Source organism: Carassius auratus, chromosome 1, assembly GCF_003368295.1.
Source record: "Carassius auratus strain Wakin chromosome 1, ASM336829v1, whole genome shotgun sequence".
NCBI classification, from domain to species: Eukaryota; Metazoa; Chordata; class Actinopteri; order Cypriniformes; family Cyprinidae; genus Carassius; species Carassius auratus.
In genome coordinates this window covers 7,185,497-7,205,690 of record NC_039243.1, presented here as the reverse complement: position 1 = coordinate 7,205,690, position 20,194 = coordinate 7,185,497, and the positions used below count along the sequence as shown (strand labels likewise).

Genomic DNA, 20,194 nt, shown 5'->3' with positions numbered 1-20,194 from the left:
GCTTGTGGTTTTTTCGTCATGCATTTTGATTCATTTTAAGCAATATATATAAAAATAAAAATATTATGGGTAATATATATATTATCAATACGTACTTACATGTATTAATGCCATCAAAGGCTTGCTGCTCAATATTTGAACCTGATATAAAAAAACAAAAAAAACCCTGTTATGATTTAAAACACATGGAGAGGGTTTTATTTGCTAGTTTAATAAGTGCACACACATAACATTAAACCGCCAGCAGATGGCACAATTTTCACTATAACAGTGTGTCATAACATTAATCCGCCAGCAGATGGCACAATTTTCCCTATAACAGTGTGTCATAACATTAAACCGCAGCAGATGGCACAATTTTCACTATAACAGTGTGTCATAACATTAAACCGCAGCAGATGGCACAATTTTTACTATAACAGTGTGTCATAACATTAAACTGCAGCAGATGGCGCAATTTTCACTATAACACGGTGTCATTTCACCCAGACTCACCAGGGAAATTGGTGCTAAGCTAGAACCATGCATTCCTAACCGGGAGCGCTTACAGCCCTGCGATGTCGTGTTCATAGATGACAAATGGATAACATCATCACACACATAACATTAAACCGCCAGCAGATGGCACAATTTTCACTATAACAGTGTGTCATAACATTAATCCGCCAGCAGATGGCACAATTTTCCCTATAACAGTGTGTCATAACATTAAACCGCAGCAGATGGCACAATTTTCACTATAACAGTGTGTCATAACATTAAACCGCAGCAGATGGCACAATTTTTACTATAACAGTGTGTCATAACATTAAAATGCAGCAGATGGCGCAATTTTCACTATAACACGGTGTCATTTCACCCAGACTCACCAGGGAAATTGGTGCTAAGCTAGAACCATGCATTCCTAACCGGGAGCGCTTACAGCCCTGCGATGTCGTGTTCATAGATGACAAATGGATAACGCGGTGGCAAAACGTTGATTTAACACACCCAGAATTGTTTTTCTGAAATCCTATACATAGCAAACTGAATTGTAGCACGGGAAGCTAAGCACATGTCAACAGGATGTGCGATGATTGGGACAATAGATGCGTTGATATTAAGTCAAATAAAACATACTTTATGAATATAGTGTTAAAATATCTCTATCAGCAGATAAAATAAAACAGCAGATAAAATACCGATGCATGTTTTATTACAGGAATGAAATGTAATATGGTTTAAAGACACTATAACATCATAGACTGTAAAAAAAATAGCATAACATAATTTGATCAATTAATAGAGTACTTAAAAAAATCTCTATCACCGGATAAAATAAAACAGCATAACTTGAAGAAAATTACAGGAATGAAATGTAATATGGTTTAAAGACATCATAGACTGTAAAAATAGCATAACATACTTTGATCAATTAATAGTATTTAAATATCACTACCATCAGATAACATGAAATGATAAAATACTCACTTTTATCCATTGTCTTGGAGAGTCGTCCGGAAAGCAATTGTCTTTGAGACTCGTCCAAGAAAGTTTTTTGGTTCAAGTGATGCTTTGAAACACGTCAAATTGCATTTATAAAGGTGACCGTGTGAAAGAAATCGGTGTTGAGTGACCGCTAGGTTTCATCCTTGTTCTATGAATGGATCTGTTCAATAGGCGGAAAGCTGAGCGGGGTCGCCCCGTGTCATCATAAATTCGTGGGCATGAGAGATGCTAGACGCTGACCAACCGTAATTCATAGATGGAAACATCAGAAAACTGTCAAAAACATGCTACTCCTGCATGAGATATGATGGTTTTAATTAACAACATCTTTAAAGATATTATGATTGTGTAGTAAATTCAGATGAGAGTGAACTGTGGCATGCAAACACTTGAAACAGGGACCTTCAGCTGTCTAAAAAACACCCCCTTCGGCTCTCTAAAAAATGTAGAATGGATTTTGTTTATCTGAAACAGTCGGTTTCAGTATATATTTTTTTATAACCGTTTAATTTATATCCTTTTAAAAGAACAGAATGTTTTTCAACCTTAGTTAAATTGCTTTAGATTATATAGGTTATATACAGGATAGAATATAAAGAACGGAATGTTTTTCAACTTTAGCTCTGTTGTACTGTGGTATGAAAAAGAAATAACAGAATAACAGAAAGAACGCGCACATGCAGGCACGAGCACGGCTCAACTATGTTTTTGAGACAGGGGTAAGCTCATTCAGAGAGAGTCCGACAGATGGAGCTGCGAGCCAGTTTCACAAGCTGAAGGTAAGCCAATTTTATTCAGCTAAAACAATTGCTTTTAGTAAGCTTTTTATATTATTTTAAAGAACAGAATGTTTTTCAACCTTAGTTAAATTGCTTTAGATTATGTATATTATATAAATTATATAAAGAACGGCATGTTTTCAACTTTAGCATGATAATTAATTATATTATATAAATTATAGAATGTTTTATATGTAAATGTGAAATAACTGAATGTCACATATATGAAATAACCGATCCCATTTATATACTGCTTAGGTATGTAATGGGAGGGGGACAAGCCACATAACCACACACGCACACACATAACCACACGCACACACATAACCACACACGCACACACATATGACCACACACGCACACACTTAACCACACACGCACACACATATGACCACACACGCACACACATAACCCATATAACTGGACAAAGTTCTAACAACCAGCAAAAGCTTCTGTCAACACGTGATCGATGCATGGGAGGGTTCATATACCATAAAACTATCCGTCAAAAACGATGATTTAGGATTAACTAGGTCAGTAGGATAAAAGCTTCTGTCAAAACCACATGATCGATGCGTGGGGAGGGGTCAATAGGTTAACTCATGAACTCATTCAGAAAGTTCAACCCATCCATCATAAGGTTACCGGCAGTTCAACCTGTCAAAAGGTCAAAGGTTAAAGTCGTAAATCATCTTGACAGAAGGTATAGTATAAGCACTACTTGCATCCAGTCCGTCGTGCTGTCTTTGCTGTAAACTGGTTTAAAGGGACAGAAGTGAGAGACTTATTTACCCTCATTTGATAAAACTGTTTTGAAAAAAAATATTTTACATTTAGAAATTTCTAGAATCTCTGTTTCTGGTTTTTTATTAGTGTAAAAACTTTTCCAAAATAAAAAAGTAAGTAAGTGAAATTTGCACTTATTTTTCACAAAATCTTGAAGTGTTCCTGTAGCTCAGTGGCAGAATATTGCATTAGAAAGTGCAAGTTTGGGGGTTTGATTCCCCGGGAACACATGATAGGTGAAAATTGTTAGCCTGAATGCACTGTAAGACGCTTTGGATAAAAGTGTCTGCTAATTGCTTTAATTAAAATTTACTCAATAAATTTTAACATGTCAAGTTACATGTACTTATTAGTTTATTTTTTATTTTTACTTTACTTAGTTAAGTAGATTTACTTAATTTCCAAATGTGTAAATTTACTTGAAAAATGCTTGTGCAAAAACTTGCCAAATAAAAATTAAGTAAATTTACTTATTGTTTTTTTTTTTTTTCAGTGTATATGAAACTGACAAAAAGCACAAATGTCAGGGCATGTCAAAACTTCTCCAGACTCCAGAGGGTTAAGCACATCTTTAGAAAACTGATCTACGAAGTATCAAATAATATGATGTTGGAATCCTTGTGGAGATTTCAGTGGTAGCCTTATAAAATAAACATATCATGTTATTAACAACAGCCTTTTAAGTATTATACTTATTTTACAAGTAACTGAAAAAAAGAATTAGTAAATTTACTTAATTTTTATTTGGCATTTTTCAAGTAAAATTTACATATTTGGAAATTAAGTAAATCTACTAAGTTAAGTTAAAAAAATAAAAAAATAATAATAAGTACATGTAACTTGACATGTTAAATTTAATTTAGACACTTTTATCCAAAGTGACTTACAGCGCATTCAGGCTGACAATTTTCACCTATCATGTGTTCCCGGGGAATCAAACCCCCAACCTTGCGCTTTTTAATGCAATATTCTGCCACTGAGCTACAGGAACACTTCAATATTTTGTGAAAAATAAGTGCAAATTTCAATTACTTACTTTTTTATTTTGGAAAAAGGAATTTGAAAAAAGTTTTTACACTAATAATAAATCTGAGATTCTAGAAATTTCTAAATGTAAAATTATTTTTTTTCAAAACAGTTTTATCAAATGATGGTAAATAAGTCTCTCACTTCTGTCCCTTTAAACCAGTTTACAGCAAAGACAGCACGAAGAACTGGATGCACATGATAAATATTCTGCAATTAAGAAAACAGACAAAATAAATAGCACTGTAAAACCAGATAAGTAAACTTTACTCAAACCGTTTGAGTAAATAGATTGCCTTGATTTAAACCATGTAAGTTTTAAAACTTTGCATTTAAGTAATTAATTAACTAAGTGCTGATTGAGAATTAGTGAAGAACAGCTGCTGTTAACAAACAGAATCACTGAAGAAAAGAGAAACACAAGAACTACTACAACTGACTTCAGACACAGACTTAGATGAAATCAACTGAAATAAAATACATGAAATCTCTCAAGATCTGATGAAACAACCCCACAAACAGCATCAGCAGCTCCACTTATTAATAACCAGACTGACTTTATTTCTGTCAGACGTCTACAGAAGATCTTATTGAGAATGAACTAAGGTTTAGATGTTGATTTATTGTTTCATTTGAAGTAACCATGTTAGAGATCACTGTTTGCTTTAGTTGGGCTCTTGACCCTTGATTTCTGTCTTAGTTTTTACTCTGGCTGTAATAACGTGTGTTTCTAAAACACACACTGTAAGTCGCTTTGGATAAAAGTGTCTGCTAATTGCTTTAATTTAAATTTACTCAATAAAAATTAACATTTCAAGTTACATGTACTTATTAGTTGTTGTTTTTTTTTTTTTTTTTTACTTAACTTAGTTTAGTAGATTTACTTAATTTCCAAATGTGTAAATTTACTTGTGCAAAAACTTGCCAAATAAAATGTAAGTAAATTTACTAATTCTTGTTTTCTGTAAATACACTAAATCTTCACTTAAAAGTATGCTTGGGTTTAGTATATATTTCTTATCATATATGTATTACCAAAGGACCTCTGGTATGTATTTTTTAAATATATTAAAATGCAATTAAATATATATTAAAGCATCTCAGATAAGTGTGTTGGGAATACAGATGTACTATAAACATACTACTTGAATTTCAAGAATATTTTTAATTAATTTAATAACACGTATTGAATTTGTTCAGAGGGGGTCTGCTCATTTAAATTGAGCAATTAATTATCAGATTATGAAATAATGATCCAACTGTGATGTTTTCTATTTGTTTGCTACATGACAAATAATCTGGAAAATCTGGAGTGAATTTGATGCACAGAGAACCATTATATTCTGACAGATTAAATTCAGGTTGATTTCCAGTGTTACTTCAGTCCTTATGCAGATATAGACGTATGAATAAAAGTCAGAAAACAAATTGAGAAAAATAGTATTGATAACTGCTGAGATGACGAAAAAATTGGGAATTCACTAATACAGTAGTATTAAACACGTTTTTAGATCCCAGAGAGATTAATGATTTGTTTTTGTTCAAACAAAAAACAGATGATGATGTTGACTATTACACAGACTCTGAAGAGATTGTGTCACGTACGCGGTTCCCTGAGAGTTGGCTTTGGGAGGAGATTGATCTATGTGACAAATGGTGAGTAGGAGACATTCAGACACGTCTTAGACAAGTCACTGGCAGTGAATAAACATCATGATCTCAGCTGACTCGAGCTGATGACCTCAGACGACAAAGAGCAAGCATTGTTTCTCAATTATCTTTGATATTATTCATTTTATTTTTATCTCAACAACATGAAATGACATCCATTAATGTCAAGATGTTAGTAGGAAAGCAGTAGTGGTATACAACAGTATTTAATGTGCTTATATGTAGAAAACATCTGAATCGTGTCCCTTGTAAGACATAATTCCTCCAGGCTGCCCAACTTATGATGCTTTATTAGGCTGACATGAATTTAGATATTAAACAAATGGTATAACTGTACTTCAACAGTTTCTGTTATTACTGGTATTTTCTGGTATTTATATATCTCATATTCCAGTCCAACACCAGCCAAAGAAAAAGTGATCTATCTGAAAGACTCTATCACTACCTGGCAGATCTTGGCTGTCAGTCTGTCACCAACACTTGGTAAGGAGAAGCTTCAAACACACAATACATGCTCTGAAAAACATCATCATCATCATCATCATCGTCATCCTCCAGGAGCTGCTGCTTTAAATCCTTCTGTGTGTCTGTGTTCCTCCTCAAAGGCATCTGTGTGGCAGAACCTGAGGAGATGGTCGTTTTTAAGCATCTTTTCATTGACCTAAAGATGCCTTACTCAGCTGTGCGCGGCGAACAACTGGAAATCAGGGCCATTATTCACAACTACACCCCAAAGAAGCAGAAGGTGGATTACTTTTAATATAAAAAAAATAATTCAGACTGTATGCACATTATAGTCATGTGGATTGTAGAAAACATTTCTGCTTGAGTCAAATCATCTAATGACAGCATGCGCGGATCCTGAGACTCATTTGAGGTTTTCGAGATGCTCGTGACTCAAACTGAAGAAACGTGTAGGATACTGTCCTGTGCTGAAACAGAAATATATCCCATCATCACACATTTCATGTTAAGCTCATATGCATTTATTTTGGAGGAAGATTCATCTAATATATTAAATGATTTGAGTCTCATTTTATTATTTTATCCAGGTGCGTGTGGAGTTCATGGAGACAGAAGATGTTTGCAGCTTTGCCAGTAAGAATGGCAAATACAGAATGGCAGTATCTGTTGAGAAAGACTCCAGTATATCAGTTTCATATGTGATTATTCCCATGACGCTGGGAAATCACATGATCGAGGTGAAAGCTTCAGCATATGATGCCATCTACTCTGATGGAGTGAGAAAGCCGCTGAAGGTGGTGGTACGTCTGATGGAAAATTCTGACACTTTATTTTATTTGTCATTTGTATCATTAATAGAGGTTTGTCATTTTGAATAGATAAACTAGAGCATCATGGGTAGTTAACACTTTGTCTCTCTCTTTCAGTCTGAGGGTGTGCTTATTTCATTACACAGACAAAATGTGGAGCTCAATCCTGTTAAGAATGGTGAGATTTACTGTGAACCATAGAAACTTGTATTCAGTCACAAAAACCAGAGAATTAATGTGATTTTACTTTCGGTCAGTCAAGACAAAAACATGTATGAATACCCAATGAACTCCTGCTCTTTTCTTGCTCTGTACTCAAAAACCAAAAAACAAACCAAATGTGATCAGCATGTGACTCATGTCTCTTCCTCCATCTTGATGTTCTTAACTATTTCTCGAACAGGAGAAAAACCTATAGTTGTAAAATCTGAAATACCAGTTGATCGAGTTCCAGACACTCCTGCTAACACCTACATCTCAATTACTGGTAAGGAAAAAGAGGGTTTCAGTGAATGAGTGATTTTTTATTTTTATTTTTTTTATGAAGAGGTCAAGTCTATATCTATCATAATGTCCCCAGCAGGCACTGTACATCAATGTGACGTCAGGAAGACGTTGGACTCCAACTAATCCAACGTCAGTCAGACGTCATATTTTGGTTGAAAATTAAAGTCGGGTTGACGTCTAAACCCAACTTTGTTTGACATCAAACTCCGACATCAGACAGACGTTGAATTTTGGTTGGAATAAGCACCACACTGCATCAAAGGGTGAAATGCATGGCAGCACATTAAATATCTCAAGATCTCAGCAGAGGAAGATTAAACAACTCCACAAACAGCATTACCAGCTTCACGTATTACTAACCAGACTGACTTTATTTCTGTCAGACGACTACAAAAGCTCTTATTGAAAATTAACAGAGGTTTAACTCTAATGTGTTTAATTTCCATAACATATAACAGTTAAACACCATAACAGTGATTAGTGTTTCCATTAGTTGGGCTCTTAACACTTATTATATCTTTTGTCTTCGCTAGAGGTGTGCGATACTGCTAGATTTGGTATCGATCCGATACCAAGTAAATACAGGGCCAGTATCGCTAATACGATACCAATACCGATACTTTTTAATAATTAAGGTGGATGCGTCTTCAACCTAAATCTAAATGAATTTTCATGACTTTTAATTTGTTTTTGTGATTTGCATTTTGGGTTATTAATCAGTACTACAAAAGCTTTTGTTCAGAAACAACTTTTGGTTACTTCTGATTTATTTAAATAAACAAAGTTACAAAATGATTACTTCACAAATATAAAAAATGTAAAAACAAATTCTCTTTTCAAGTAGCATGCTAATAAAAAAAATGTTTCTCCTCTTTAGTGCACTTCTTTTCAGGATTTTTTTCTTAAAGTGACAACGTTTTACTTCACAATGTAAAACAAATTCTTCTTATACAAAATTCCTGAAGCCGACATCTTCCACTATGGAAAGAGGCTGCAGGTCCTTCACAATCATTTCTGATAGGCGCCTTGTAATATCCACTGCTCTTGGAGAATCAGCTATTGATAAAATTATAAAAATAATTAAGTCTGGTGCACATCTAGGTGAAGTTTAAATATAGAAACTAGTATCACTGTCACTACACAAAAAGGGTAGATCGGCCTGAAAATACAGCCATACAACGCTCCTCTTTCTCTCCGGTAGCGCTAGTGGTGAGTCACGTGACGGTACAAAATAGGAGAGGGGGCGGAGAGCAGTGTCGAGGACGAGCAGCACTCTTAAGAGCTTGCTCTGCTCTGTGACAGCAGCAGCATTTTGCCAAACACGGCCAGGTCGCAAAACGAGAGAAACTGAAACTTAAGTATTGATATTTTCCCGTTGGTATCGATCAATACCGATACCAAGGTTGGTATCGATATTATCGATATTAGTATCGATCTGCCCACCTCTAGTCTTCGCTGTGACAGTTGTGTGTCAAGCACATTTGCAGCATCAAAGAAAGATAACGTGATATGAGATCAAGTGATGGCTGTTATCTGTTAATGGTTTTATAATCATGAAAATAACCTGATTCAGTGATGTTTTTGCGTTCATATTACAAACACTGTGTTTCTGTCACATGAGATCCAGTGGTATTATAACATTCAGTTAAAATCTTATAAACATGAGCTAAAAAAAAAAAAAAAAACTTAACCTATGCTGACACACACAGACATCATCAATCAGCGTATGAATCTCAACAATGGTGACATGCTCCATGCAGCAATGCATGCTGGGAGCCATGAGTTGTATACTATGGTGGCTCCCAGCATGCATTGCTGCATGAAGCATGTCACCATTGTTGAGATTCATATACTGATTATTGATGTCTGTGTGTCTCAAAAGATTTTTCTCTCAAAATGTATTTAAAAAAAAAATCTGAATGTCTGATCTGAAGGAAGAAAGTATTGTTCAAATAGTATTGTTGAATATTGTTCGTTAACAATTGGGTCAATGACAAGAAAAATTATCCTCAATCATTTTTCATCATGATAACTATATCACCTTATATTTGTTCATGGCCCCTTTTATAACAAATTATGTGCTTTGGTAAACACTATTACAAGAACCACAAACTTACTAAGCCAAGAGTCAAACTACCCAACTAAAGCAAACACTGATCACAATAATGGTGATCAAACATTTTCAAATAAAACATCAACATCTAAATCTCTGTTAATTCTCAAAAATAACTTATGTAGACGTCTGACAGAAATAAAGTCAAACTGGTTAGTAATAAGTGAAGCTCGTAATATGTGTACTGCCATGCATTTCAAAGTTTTTTATGATTTTTTTTTGTGGGGGTGTTTATTCCAGCCAAAATTCAGCATCTGCCCAACGTTGGAGCTTGACGTCAAACAGTCCTTGGATTTAGACGTCAACCTGATTTTCATTTTCAACCAAAATCCAACGTCTAACTGTTGTTGGAGTCTACATCATGTGCCTGCTGGGTCATTATAATCATACTGTCTATTTTCCATGTCCATGACAAATTTGTTGCATCCGTACTTTATAAATGGGCTGGTTTCTAACAACTGTAAGATTTGTATCATTTAGTCACGGCATTTGCCTCATCTGAGTTTCGGCTTAATTCACTGGGTTTAGCATTGGACCAAATTATTATTATTATTTTATTAGGCTAATGAATCTTTGACTCTGAGTAATCTTTGTTAACACAACCTATGTTTAAAAATGTAAACAAACATGAAGCAACGGTTCCCTAATTTCTCGCATTGATTACAAATCATGCTGATTCATATGCATCGATCTTGAAATATGAATCATCTGCCATATTTAGTTTTTTTGTTTGTTTGTTTTTGGTCAAAAATCTATTTTAAATAGCGATTCATTAAGGTAGCATACCTCTTTCGTCAGATATTGCTGTAGCAGCTCATGAGAACAGAACTCTGATTAACATGGAAAGGATACCTTGTATTGCATGTCGCGGTTAGGACACAATGTCTGATGTCTCTTCAGGATGACCAGTGATCGTTCTGATTCCTGTGCTCTAGTGTTGAGTCAAACCAGATCAAGCTGAATACTCAGTCTGCTTTCACTCTTTTATCTCTCCAGGTGAAGAGATCTCTCAGACAGTTGAGCAGGCCATCAGTGGAGACTTCATGGGTCGTCTTATTGTCCAGCCTCGTGGAGATGGAGAGACGATCATGATCTATATGACTCTACCTCTCATTGCCACTCATTATCTGGACAGCACCAATCAGTGGGACACTGTTGGCATGGAGCGCCGAAATGAAGCTGTTAACTATATTAGAACAGGTCAGCAGGACACAACGGATATATAATTCACAATTAATAAATATTCAACAATTATACTGATTATTTATATTGAACGGAACCGAATCAACACTAAACTGACCTCAGCTGAACATTGTCAATATCATTGCCTTTATAGCAGAATTGAATCAAATTCTAATATTTTTCCTGTTTATTCTTGTGAAGCTGCTTTAAAACATTCCATATTGTATAAAGTGCCATATAAATAAATAAAGAATAAATATAAATAAAATAAAACATATTGATAAAGAATCTGACTATTATTTTGAATAAAATTGTAAAGTACTCTCTAAGATGCATCCTTGAAAAAAGATCAGATAATTCAAACATAAATACCCTTTCTTTATCCTTTTTTTTTTTTTGTATAAAGGTTATCAGCGGCAGCTGAGTTACCGTAAACCAGATGGATCCTATGCTGCATGGACACAAAGGCCGAGCAGCACATGGTAGAGTCATTCTGATGTCATTACTTGATTTTACGTTTCATGCTTATTTTCTCCTGTATAACATTTTATAGTACATTAATATTAATTTTAATAGAAATAATAATTATAATTTGTTTTTAATCTGTTAAAGGTTGACAGCATATGTGGCCAAAGTCTTCGCCATGGCCAGTAACCTTGTTAATATAGAGGGAAATGTGATCTGCAGCGCCCTCAAGTGGCTGATTCTCCACAAAAAAACACAAGACGGCTCCTTTAAAGAGGATTCAGCAGTAATTCATGGAGAGATGGTGGTAAGCTGAATGTTGTTAAATGTATCCATCTGTGTTCACAAGACATGGAATGAACGAGCAAGTGATTTATTTCACAGTGGTTCACAGTAGTAAAGCATTATATTATCTAAAGCACAAAACAAACAAAATATAACAATGTGCTGACTAGAGCTGCAACGTTTACAGAAGTTCTTTTTGAGAATTAACAGAGGTTAAGATGTTGATGTTTTATTTGAAAATGTTTGATCACCATTATTGTGATCAGTATTTGCTTTAGTTTGACTCATGGCTTAGTTAGTGTTTACTAGTAATGTGTCGTTCGTGGATCCACAAATCGTTCTCGTTCATGAAATCAACTGACTCGTATTTCTCGTTCACTGAAGTTCCTCCCTCCACAGCAGTGCGGCAGCACATGCACAGCTCAGTGAAGAGAGTAGCTCGAGAAGGTCCTCACTGCAGAACACAAGATCCAGGGGGTGAGGTTGTACCCAGATCCAACCCCCCCCCCCTGGACCTGGATCCGGATCCGACTCCGCCCCCTGGATCTTGTGTTCTGCAGTGAGGGGCTACTGAGTAGTTCCGTGAACTGTTTCATCCTGTCAAAGAGTTACTCAACCTCGAGCCAATAGCCTTCGAGTATGAGATGTGACAGAGTATGTGATTTGTTGAATGTAGTGAACTAATACGCCCTTCAATGAATGAGTTTCATATGAGTCTGAACGAGATCTAGAGATCTTATAGTATGTGAATGAAATGACTGACACGTCGTTCGTGAACGAGTTAAATTATTTAGTACATCTCGTTCATGAATGAAATGACTGAACTGGCACACACGTCGTTCATGAATGAGTTCAATGAACAGATCCATGTCATTCGTGAATTAAATCAACCGCTATATAGCTAATCTCGTTCTTGAACGAAATTAATGAGAGTAAACTGGGTTAGTCTGCCCTTTAGCATTTCAGTCTCGCAAAATGCAAAGCGCAGTTATAGGTACTGTGCACATACGCTTGTTTTCATATTTAGCATACAGAACTCCACGTTTAATCCCCGATTTATGAATCAGAATATATGATATACAAACTGTCTTACCAAAAAATATAAAGTGCTAATTAGGCAAGAAAACCTCATGCAACTTAATTAGACTTTATATATTGAATGCGATTATGCAAACATTTTAATAAAGCCAGATCCGTTTTTGTAACAAGTGAATACGTTCGTTGACTTAAGACATAACACATATACACATTTTTTTTTTGCCACCTGCTGGCTTATTTTGTGTAATACGAAGAAATGATCACTGAATGAATCAGTGAACGATTCTGAACAAATCATTTTGGTGAACGAACTGAAAATGAACAAATCTCTTGAAAGAATCATAATTTCCACCACTAGTGTTTACCAAAACACATAATTTGTTTTAAAATGGGTCATAAACAAAGATAAGGTGATATAGTTTTTTAATCATCATGAAGAAAAATGATTGAGGAAAATTGTATTTCTCATCATTGACCCAAAGTGGTTATTTATTATTAACAAATAATATTCAAGAAACAATACTTTATTCTTATTTTGAATACATTCTGGGAGAAAAATCTTTTGAGACACATAGACATCAATAATCAGTAAATGAATCTCAACAATGGTGACATGCTTCATGCAGCAATGCATGCTGGGAGTCACCATAGTATAAAACTCATGGCTCCCAGCATGCATTGCTGCATGAAGCATGTCACCATTGTTGAGATTCATACGCTGATTGATGATGTCTGTGTGTGTCAGCATAGGTTAAGTTTTTTGAGCTCATGTTTGTTAAAAGATTTTAACTGATTGCTATAATACCACTGGATCTCATGTGTCAGGAACACAGGGTTTGTAATATGAAAGTATCACTTGAACAACATAATTGTTAGATTAAAAAACATCAGAGAATCAGGTTATTTCATGATGATTATAATACCATTAACAGATAACAGCCATCACCTGATCTCATGTCACATTATCTTTTTTTGATGCTGCAGATGTGCTTGACACAGCGAAGACAAAAGATATAATAAGTGTTAAGAGCCCAACTAATGGAAACACTAATCACTGTTATGGTGTTTAACTGTTATATGTTATGGAAATTAAACACATTAGAGTTTAACCCCCTGTTCATTTTCAATAAGAGCTTTTGTAGACGTCTGACAGAAATAAAGTCAGTCTGGTTAATAATAAGTGAAGCTGGTAATGCTGTTTGTGGAGTTGTTTAATCCTCCTCTGCTGATATCTTGAGATATTTAATGTGCTGCCATGCATTTCACCCTTTGATGCAGTGTGGTGCTTATTCCAACCAAAATTCAACGTGTGTCTGATGTCGGAGTTTGACGACAAACAAAGTTGGGTTTAGACGTCAACCCGACTTTCAATTTCAACGAAAATATGACGTCTGACTGACGTTGGATTAGTTGGGAGTCCAACATCTTCCTGACATCCAGGGATGGGCAGTATTTAAGAGACATGTATTTAAAATTACATATTTGAAATACAAAATACTATTTTGTATTGTAAAGCCTTTGGAAATAATCTAATGTAATTTGTATTTAAATACATTTAAGCCGAGTATTTTTGTATTTTCAAAATACTCAAAATACTTTGAGCCAGTCAACATCTTTATCAGGGTGCTGTTTTCATGCATCAACTAGTTCGTACCAGGCACTCCCCTCCCCCCCAAGCCCAACATTCATCCACGTGAGCCGCAGCTGTACAAACCAGCCTTGGAACGGCAACTGTTGATTAAAGTAGCTTGTCAAATGTGTTTGAATCATTAACTTTACTGCATGTTAGGGATGGGTGAATTGTAGCGATGGTATAAATTGTGAATCGATGGAACTTTTTCTAAATCTTTTACAATTCGCATGGCTCTACGCCATGAACCTGCTTACTGCGTGTGCTCCTCAGTAAACCTACAAGGCTTTTATGCTTGACGTGCTCTCCATTGTATAATTCCGAGAAACGACAGAAGTCGACTCTGAGTAAATGTTATCCAAACCACGAAAAAGCAGCGATGAGAGGAAGTAGTTTGCCGAATAATTTGTCGAATAAACATCTCTTATACTGTCTATGCCAAACACTCGTCTCGTGAGAAGTTTGTGAATAAATGGATTTCTTCACATGTAAACTGATTAGGTTGTGGGTCATTTTGACAACATATGTGAAAATGTTTTTTAGTACACTTCTTAAACCCTAACCAAATAATCAAGTTAAAACCAGTAAACTTGAAATTGTAACTTGTGACATTAGAACAAAACTTATTAATATGATAACATATGTATAACACTAAATTGAACAATACTGTGTTATATGTTTTTTAATTCATTACTTATTTTATTTCAATTAACGATTGTATTAAACACCTACCATTCATTATTTCTGCTATGCAGGCTCATTTTCTAAATGTAATCATTTTAAATTTTACAAACATGGTGCTTTATGAAAATGTAACTGGACACATTTCCAAATTGTGATTGTGTTTACCCATCTATGCAAATGTTTGTTTATGTAGAGATGAAATAATTAGGATAATCATTGTCTGTCTACATCAGTTTAGTGTAGTGATTGTGTGCATTTGTGAGGACAATGATGAAAGATACACCACACTTTTAGTTTTATTGTTCACCAAAAATATATATTTTAGATAAACTTTATATTTCTAATTATGTATATAGAAACAAATAAACTTTACATTAAACAAATATAAAAGTTACTATACTACTTGCGTAAAAAAAAGCATCAAAAGAGTTTGAAATTCAGTTTTTGCTGTAGTATCAAAACTGATATTGATAATTGTGAAACCATACCATATATTGTTACTGTAAAGTAAAATTAAGATTTTGGTCATATCACCCATTGAAATTCCATCAACTAGTTCAACTGGGCGGGTTAGGTCAGCAATATTGGATGGCAGATACTTTAAGATTGTGAAACAAACAGAACTGGGCCATATTGGAACGCCAGTCTGTCACATTGGCTTTTAATGATGGTGATAAAACATAATAAAAGTTAGTTTTTGTAGTTTTTTATTTCTTACGCTGCAGGGGATTAAAACAAAATTTTCTAAGCAGTTGCACACATCTAAATTAGGGCTGTGCGATATATCTAACGATATGATCATGCGCATTTAATCAGTAAAGCTGCTTCCATGATCACCGCTAAAATCGCCATCATTTGCTTATAATTGGAGTGGCATTTAATAGACAGAGCCGTAGATCGCTGACAAACCATGCCATATCACGTTCATTATCGAAGGTGATTCATCTGCGATAATGAACGCGATATGGCGTAGCTTGTCAGCGATTTAAGGCTCTGTCTATTAAATGCCACTCCAATTATAAGCAGGTGATGGTGATTTTAGCGGTGATCATGGAAGCAGCTTTACTGATTAAATGCGCATGATCATATCGTTAGATATATCGCCCAGCCCTAATCTAAATGCTTTTTGGCATTCAGAATAGGCCCAGATAGATTTCAGCCTAATAGGGATACCTGCACTGAATCTTCAATTTCACATGTATTTTGTGTATTTTCAAAATACAAAATACTGTATTTGTATTTAAATACATTTTTCCACATAGTATTTTGTATTTGCATTTAAATACATTTTTCCACACAGTATTTTGTATTTGTATTTTAAATACATTTCCATGTATTTATGCCCATCTAGCTGATGTCACATTGATGTATTGTGCCTGCTGGGAAATACCATAGTGCTACCAATGGGTGGGGTATTGCATTTTTATCATAAAATGCCATTTATCAAAAAATGTTAAAGCCACATTTTTCAGTGATTTTTCTTTCACTTGGCCATGTTGAGGGGCCTGCTGCTGCAGGGTCTGAAACTGGAATATATGGCTTCAAATGGTTGCTAAAATACCCTTTATTGTCACAATAACTTTTTTAAAGTCTAGGCTAAGTACATGTTAATTGCTGATTATTTGTCTGTTTAAAATAAATGCAGACTATAGAATCACAGGGTACACTAACCACCAAACTAGACATTCAGTCATTGAATTACGTTTTAAAATAAGTCATTTTCAATCATTAAGATGTACATTAAACTGAGAACAATCCTGTACTTAATGTAATAGCGTGTGCGAGCTAATTTGCACAACAATGCGGTAAAATAGGTGCTAATGATCTGTGTTTTCGGGGGTGTTAGATTTTGACAATGGAGCCAAATATACAGTGTTTTCATACAAACTTCTGACTCTGGGGAGAAATCCTCCAAGAGTAGATATTTATGTTAAAACAATGTCAATGCTCGATGATGCATTTGGAGCTCACCTGTCTTTTAAAAAAACTGAGTGAGCAACTGCTTGCCCTCATTAACCTTTCTCTCTTTAATCTTCTTTTCTTTTCGTTTTTGAGGCCCTGATTTTCTTCCTAGTACATTTCACGGCTAACTCCAGCTCCTGTCTCATTAACTGATTCACGCAGGTCCGAAGCAGAAGCACCTGACCTGCGGGTCGTCCCATTTACAGTATTGTTCAAAATAATAGCAGTACAATGTGACTAACCAGAATAATCAAGGTTTTTAGTATATTTTGTATTGCTACGTGGCAAACAAGTTACCAGTAGGTTCAGTAGATTCTCAGAAAACAAATGAGACCCAGCATTCATGATATGCACGCTCTTAAGGCTGTGCAATTGGGTAATTAGTTGAATTAGTTGAAAGGGGTGTGTTCAAAAAAATAGCAGTGTGGCATTCAATCACTGAGGTCATCAATTTTGTGAAGAAACAGGAGTGAATTAGGTGGCCCCTATTTAAGGATGAAGCCAACACTTGTTGAACATGCATTTGAAAGCTGAGGAAAATGGGTCGTTCAAGACATTGTTCAGAAGAACAGCGTACTTTGATTAAAAAGTTGATTAGAGAGGGGAAAACCTATAAAGAGGTGCAAAAAATGATAGGCTGTTCAGCTAAAATGATCTCCAATGCCTTAAAATGGAGAGCAAAACCAGAGAGACGTGGAAGAAAACGGAAGACAACCATCAAAATGGATAGAAGAATAACCAGAATGGCAAAGGCTCAGCCAATGATCACCTCCAGGATGATCAAAGACAGTCTGGAGTTACCTGTAAGTACTGTGACAGTTAGAAGACGTCTGTGTGAAGCTAATCTATTTTCAAGAATCCCCCGCAAAGTCCCTCTGTTAAAAAAAAGGCATGTGCAGAAGATGTTACAATTTGCCAAAGAACACATCAACTGGCCTAAAGAGAAATGGAGGAACATTTTGTGGACTGATGAGAGTAAAATTGTTCTTTTTGGGTCCAAGGGCCACAGGCAGTTTGTGAGACGACCCCCAAACTCTGAATTCAAGCCACAGTACACAGTGAAGACAGTGAAGCATGGAGGTGCAAGCATCATGATATGGGCATGTTTCTCCTACTATGGTGTTGGGCCTATTTATCGCATACCAGGGATCATGGATCAGTTTGCATATGTTAAAATACTTGAAGAGGTCATGTTGCCCTATGCTGAAGAGGACATGCCCTTGAAATGGTTGTTTCAACAAGACAATGACCCAAAACACACTAGTAAACGGGCAAAGTCTTGGTTCCAAACCAACAAAATTAATGTTATGGAGTGGCCAGCCCAATCTCCAGACCTTAATCCAATTGAGAACTTGTGGGGTGATATCAAAAATGCTGTTTCTGAAGCAAAACCAAGAAATGTGAATGAATTGTGGAATGTTGTTAAAGAATCATGGAGTGGAATAACAGCTGAGAGGTGCCACAAGTTGGTTGACTCCATGCCACACAGATGTCAAGCAGTTTTAAAAAACTGTGGTCATACAACTAAATATTAGTTTAGTGATTCACAGGATTGCTAAATCCCAGAAAAAAAAAAATGTTTGTACAAAATAGTTTTGAGTTTGTACAGTCAAAGGTAGACACTGCTATTTTTTTGAACACACCCCTTTCAACTAATTCAACTAATTACCCAATTGCACAGCCTTAAGAGCGTGCATATCATGAATGCTGGGTCTTGTTTGTTTTCTGACAATCTACTGAACCTACTGGTAACTTGTTTGCCACGTAGCAATAAAAAATATACTAAAAACCTTGATTATTCTGGTTAGTCACATTGTACTGCTATTATTTTGAACAATACTGTACATTGATTCGAGAGGGGTGGTGGGGCCCTGCACAGCATGAAAATTACTTTTTTTATACCAAACCAGTGCCTAACTACAAGTTTAGTTTTAGGAACTTTTTTATTTGTAAATAAATGCTATACAAATGTTAGTGCATGTATATGTATGTATAGAAAACTGACTTCTAAGCCCCTATGGAGTCAAAATAACGCCTTATATATACGCAAAAAAATACGATTTGCAAAAGAAAATAAAGTTTTGCAAACAAAAATTAAAGTATTGAGGAAAATAAATTAGCTTTTTGCAAACAAAAATTAAGAATTGCAAAACTATAAAAAATGCTATAAAAGTGTGCACATCGAGAGAAATAAACAGCAGATGTTCACGGTAACAACTTCTTAAATTTGAGCAAACGCTGCTAATACATATACATTTGTTAATAAAGTTAATAAAACAAAAAAATTAATTTTCCTCAATACTTTAATTTTCGTTTGCAAAACTTTATTTTCTTTTGCAAATCATAATTTTATTGCGTATATATAAGGCTTTATTTGACTCCTTTTGATGATGATGCTTTTGAAGCTTCTGAAAGTCAGCCTTCATTGTAGAAACCAGCAGAACAAATTTTACCAAAATCAAATCCTCTGTGTGTTTTGGTCTTTCTCTAGATGCTCTTGCTGGCTCTGAGGTCACTGAGGATGAAGAGACCACAGCAGCATCTGGTCCTGATGAGACAGTAAAGGGCAGATGGAGTGAGGGAGCATCTCATCTGTGACTCTCGATCATTTCCAGGATGATGCTGTGGTCTTCTCCATCCTCAGTGCACACACCAGTCTGCAGACATTTTCATATCCAACAAAAATACACACAGACAATACAAAAAGTCATTACTTTATTCTTTTGTTTCAGGTTTTTGATTTGTATCACGTTTCCTTGCAGGTCAACACAAAAGATCTGCAGCAAATGCACATAAATCAAGAATAAGAAAAGAGCTGTTATAGTTGTTTAAAATTACATGAATTAAAATAAACTACAACTTAAGATTTAAAATGTTTGATTTATTTCTGTTGTGTACTCATACAAATCCTTTGATGGCACCATTCCTTCACCAGTCTCTCAGCAGTGGATAAACACACGTCTCATCTGTCTCTGTAACATCCAGACAAGAGTCAGTCTCCTCTGTCATTTATCTGTGATATACTGCATTTACATGTTGAGTTAGTAACTGATGTAACTCGGTTTTTATCCAACACAAATGTTCCTTATATTAGCAATACTGCAAATGGACAAATAAAATAGATAACTTATGTTTAGTTACTTTACGTAGATCTCTTTATTTACATGACTTATACTCATCTAAAACAGTGTTGACAACAGTGAGTGAATTCTACACAATATCACACACATCACTCCTTTTCATGTCATGCCTTTTCATGTCTGTTAGATGTGCTCACCTGCAATACTTATCAAACATCATCCTG

At 35.2% G+C, this 20,194-nt stretch overlaps 1 protein-coding gene across 2 annotated transcripts in view; it reads left to right on the top strand.

Moving 5' to 3' along the window:
• Positions 1–20,194, top strand: part of LOC113049778 (complement C3-like) — a 121,663-nt gene that overhangs the window by 27,686 nt on the left and 73,783 nt on the right. For both annotated transcript variants that reach the window (XM_026212516.1, XM_026212447.1), the window contains exons 17-25: positions 5,636–5,735; positions 6,145–6,233; positions 6,356–6,495; positions 6,803–7,015; positions 7,142–7,202; positions 7,428–7,511; positions 10,641–10,844; positions 11,233–11,308; positions 11,439–11,598. In XM_026212516.1, the coding sequence (XP_026068301.1) occupies positions 5,636–5,735; positions 6,145–6,233; positions 6,356–6,495; positions 6,803–7,015; positions 7,142–7,202; positions 7,428–7,511; positions 10,641–10,844; positions 11,233–11,308; positions 11,439–11,598 (1,127 nt within the window). The remainder of the gene's footprint in view (positions 1–5,635; positions 5,736–6,144; positions 6,234–6,355; positions 6,496–6,802; positions 7,016–7,141; positions 7,203–7,427; positions 7,512–10,640; positions 10,845–11,232; positions 11,309–11,438; positions 11,599–20,194) is intronic.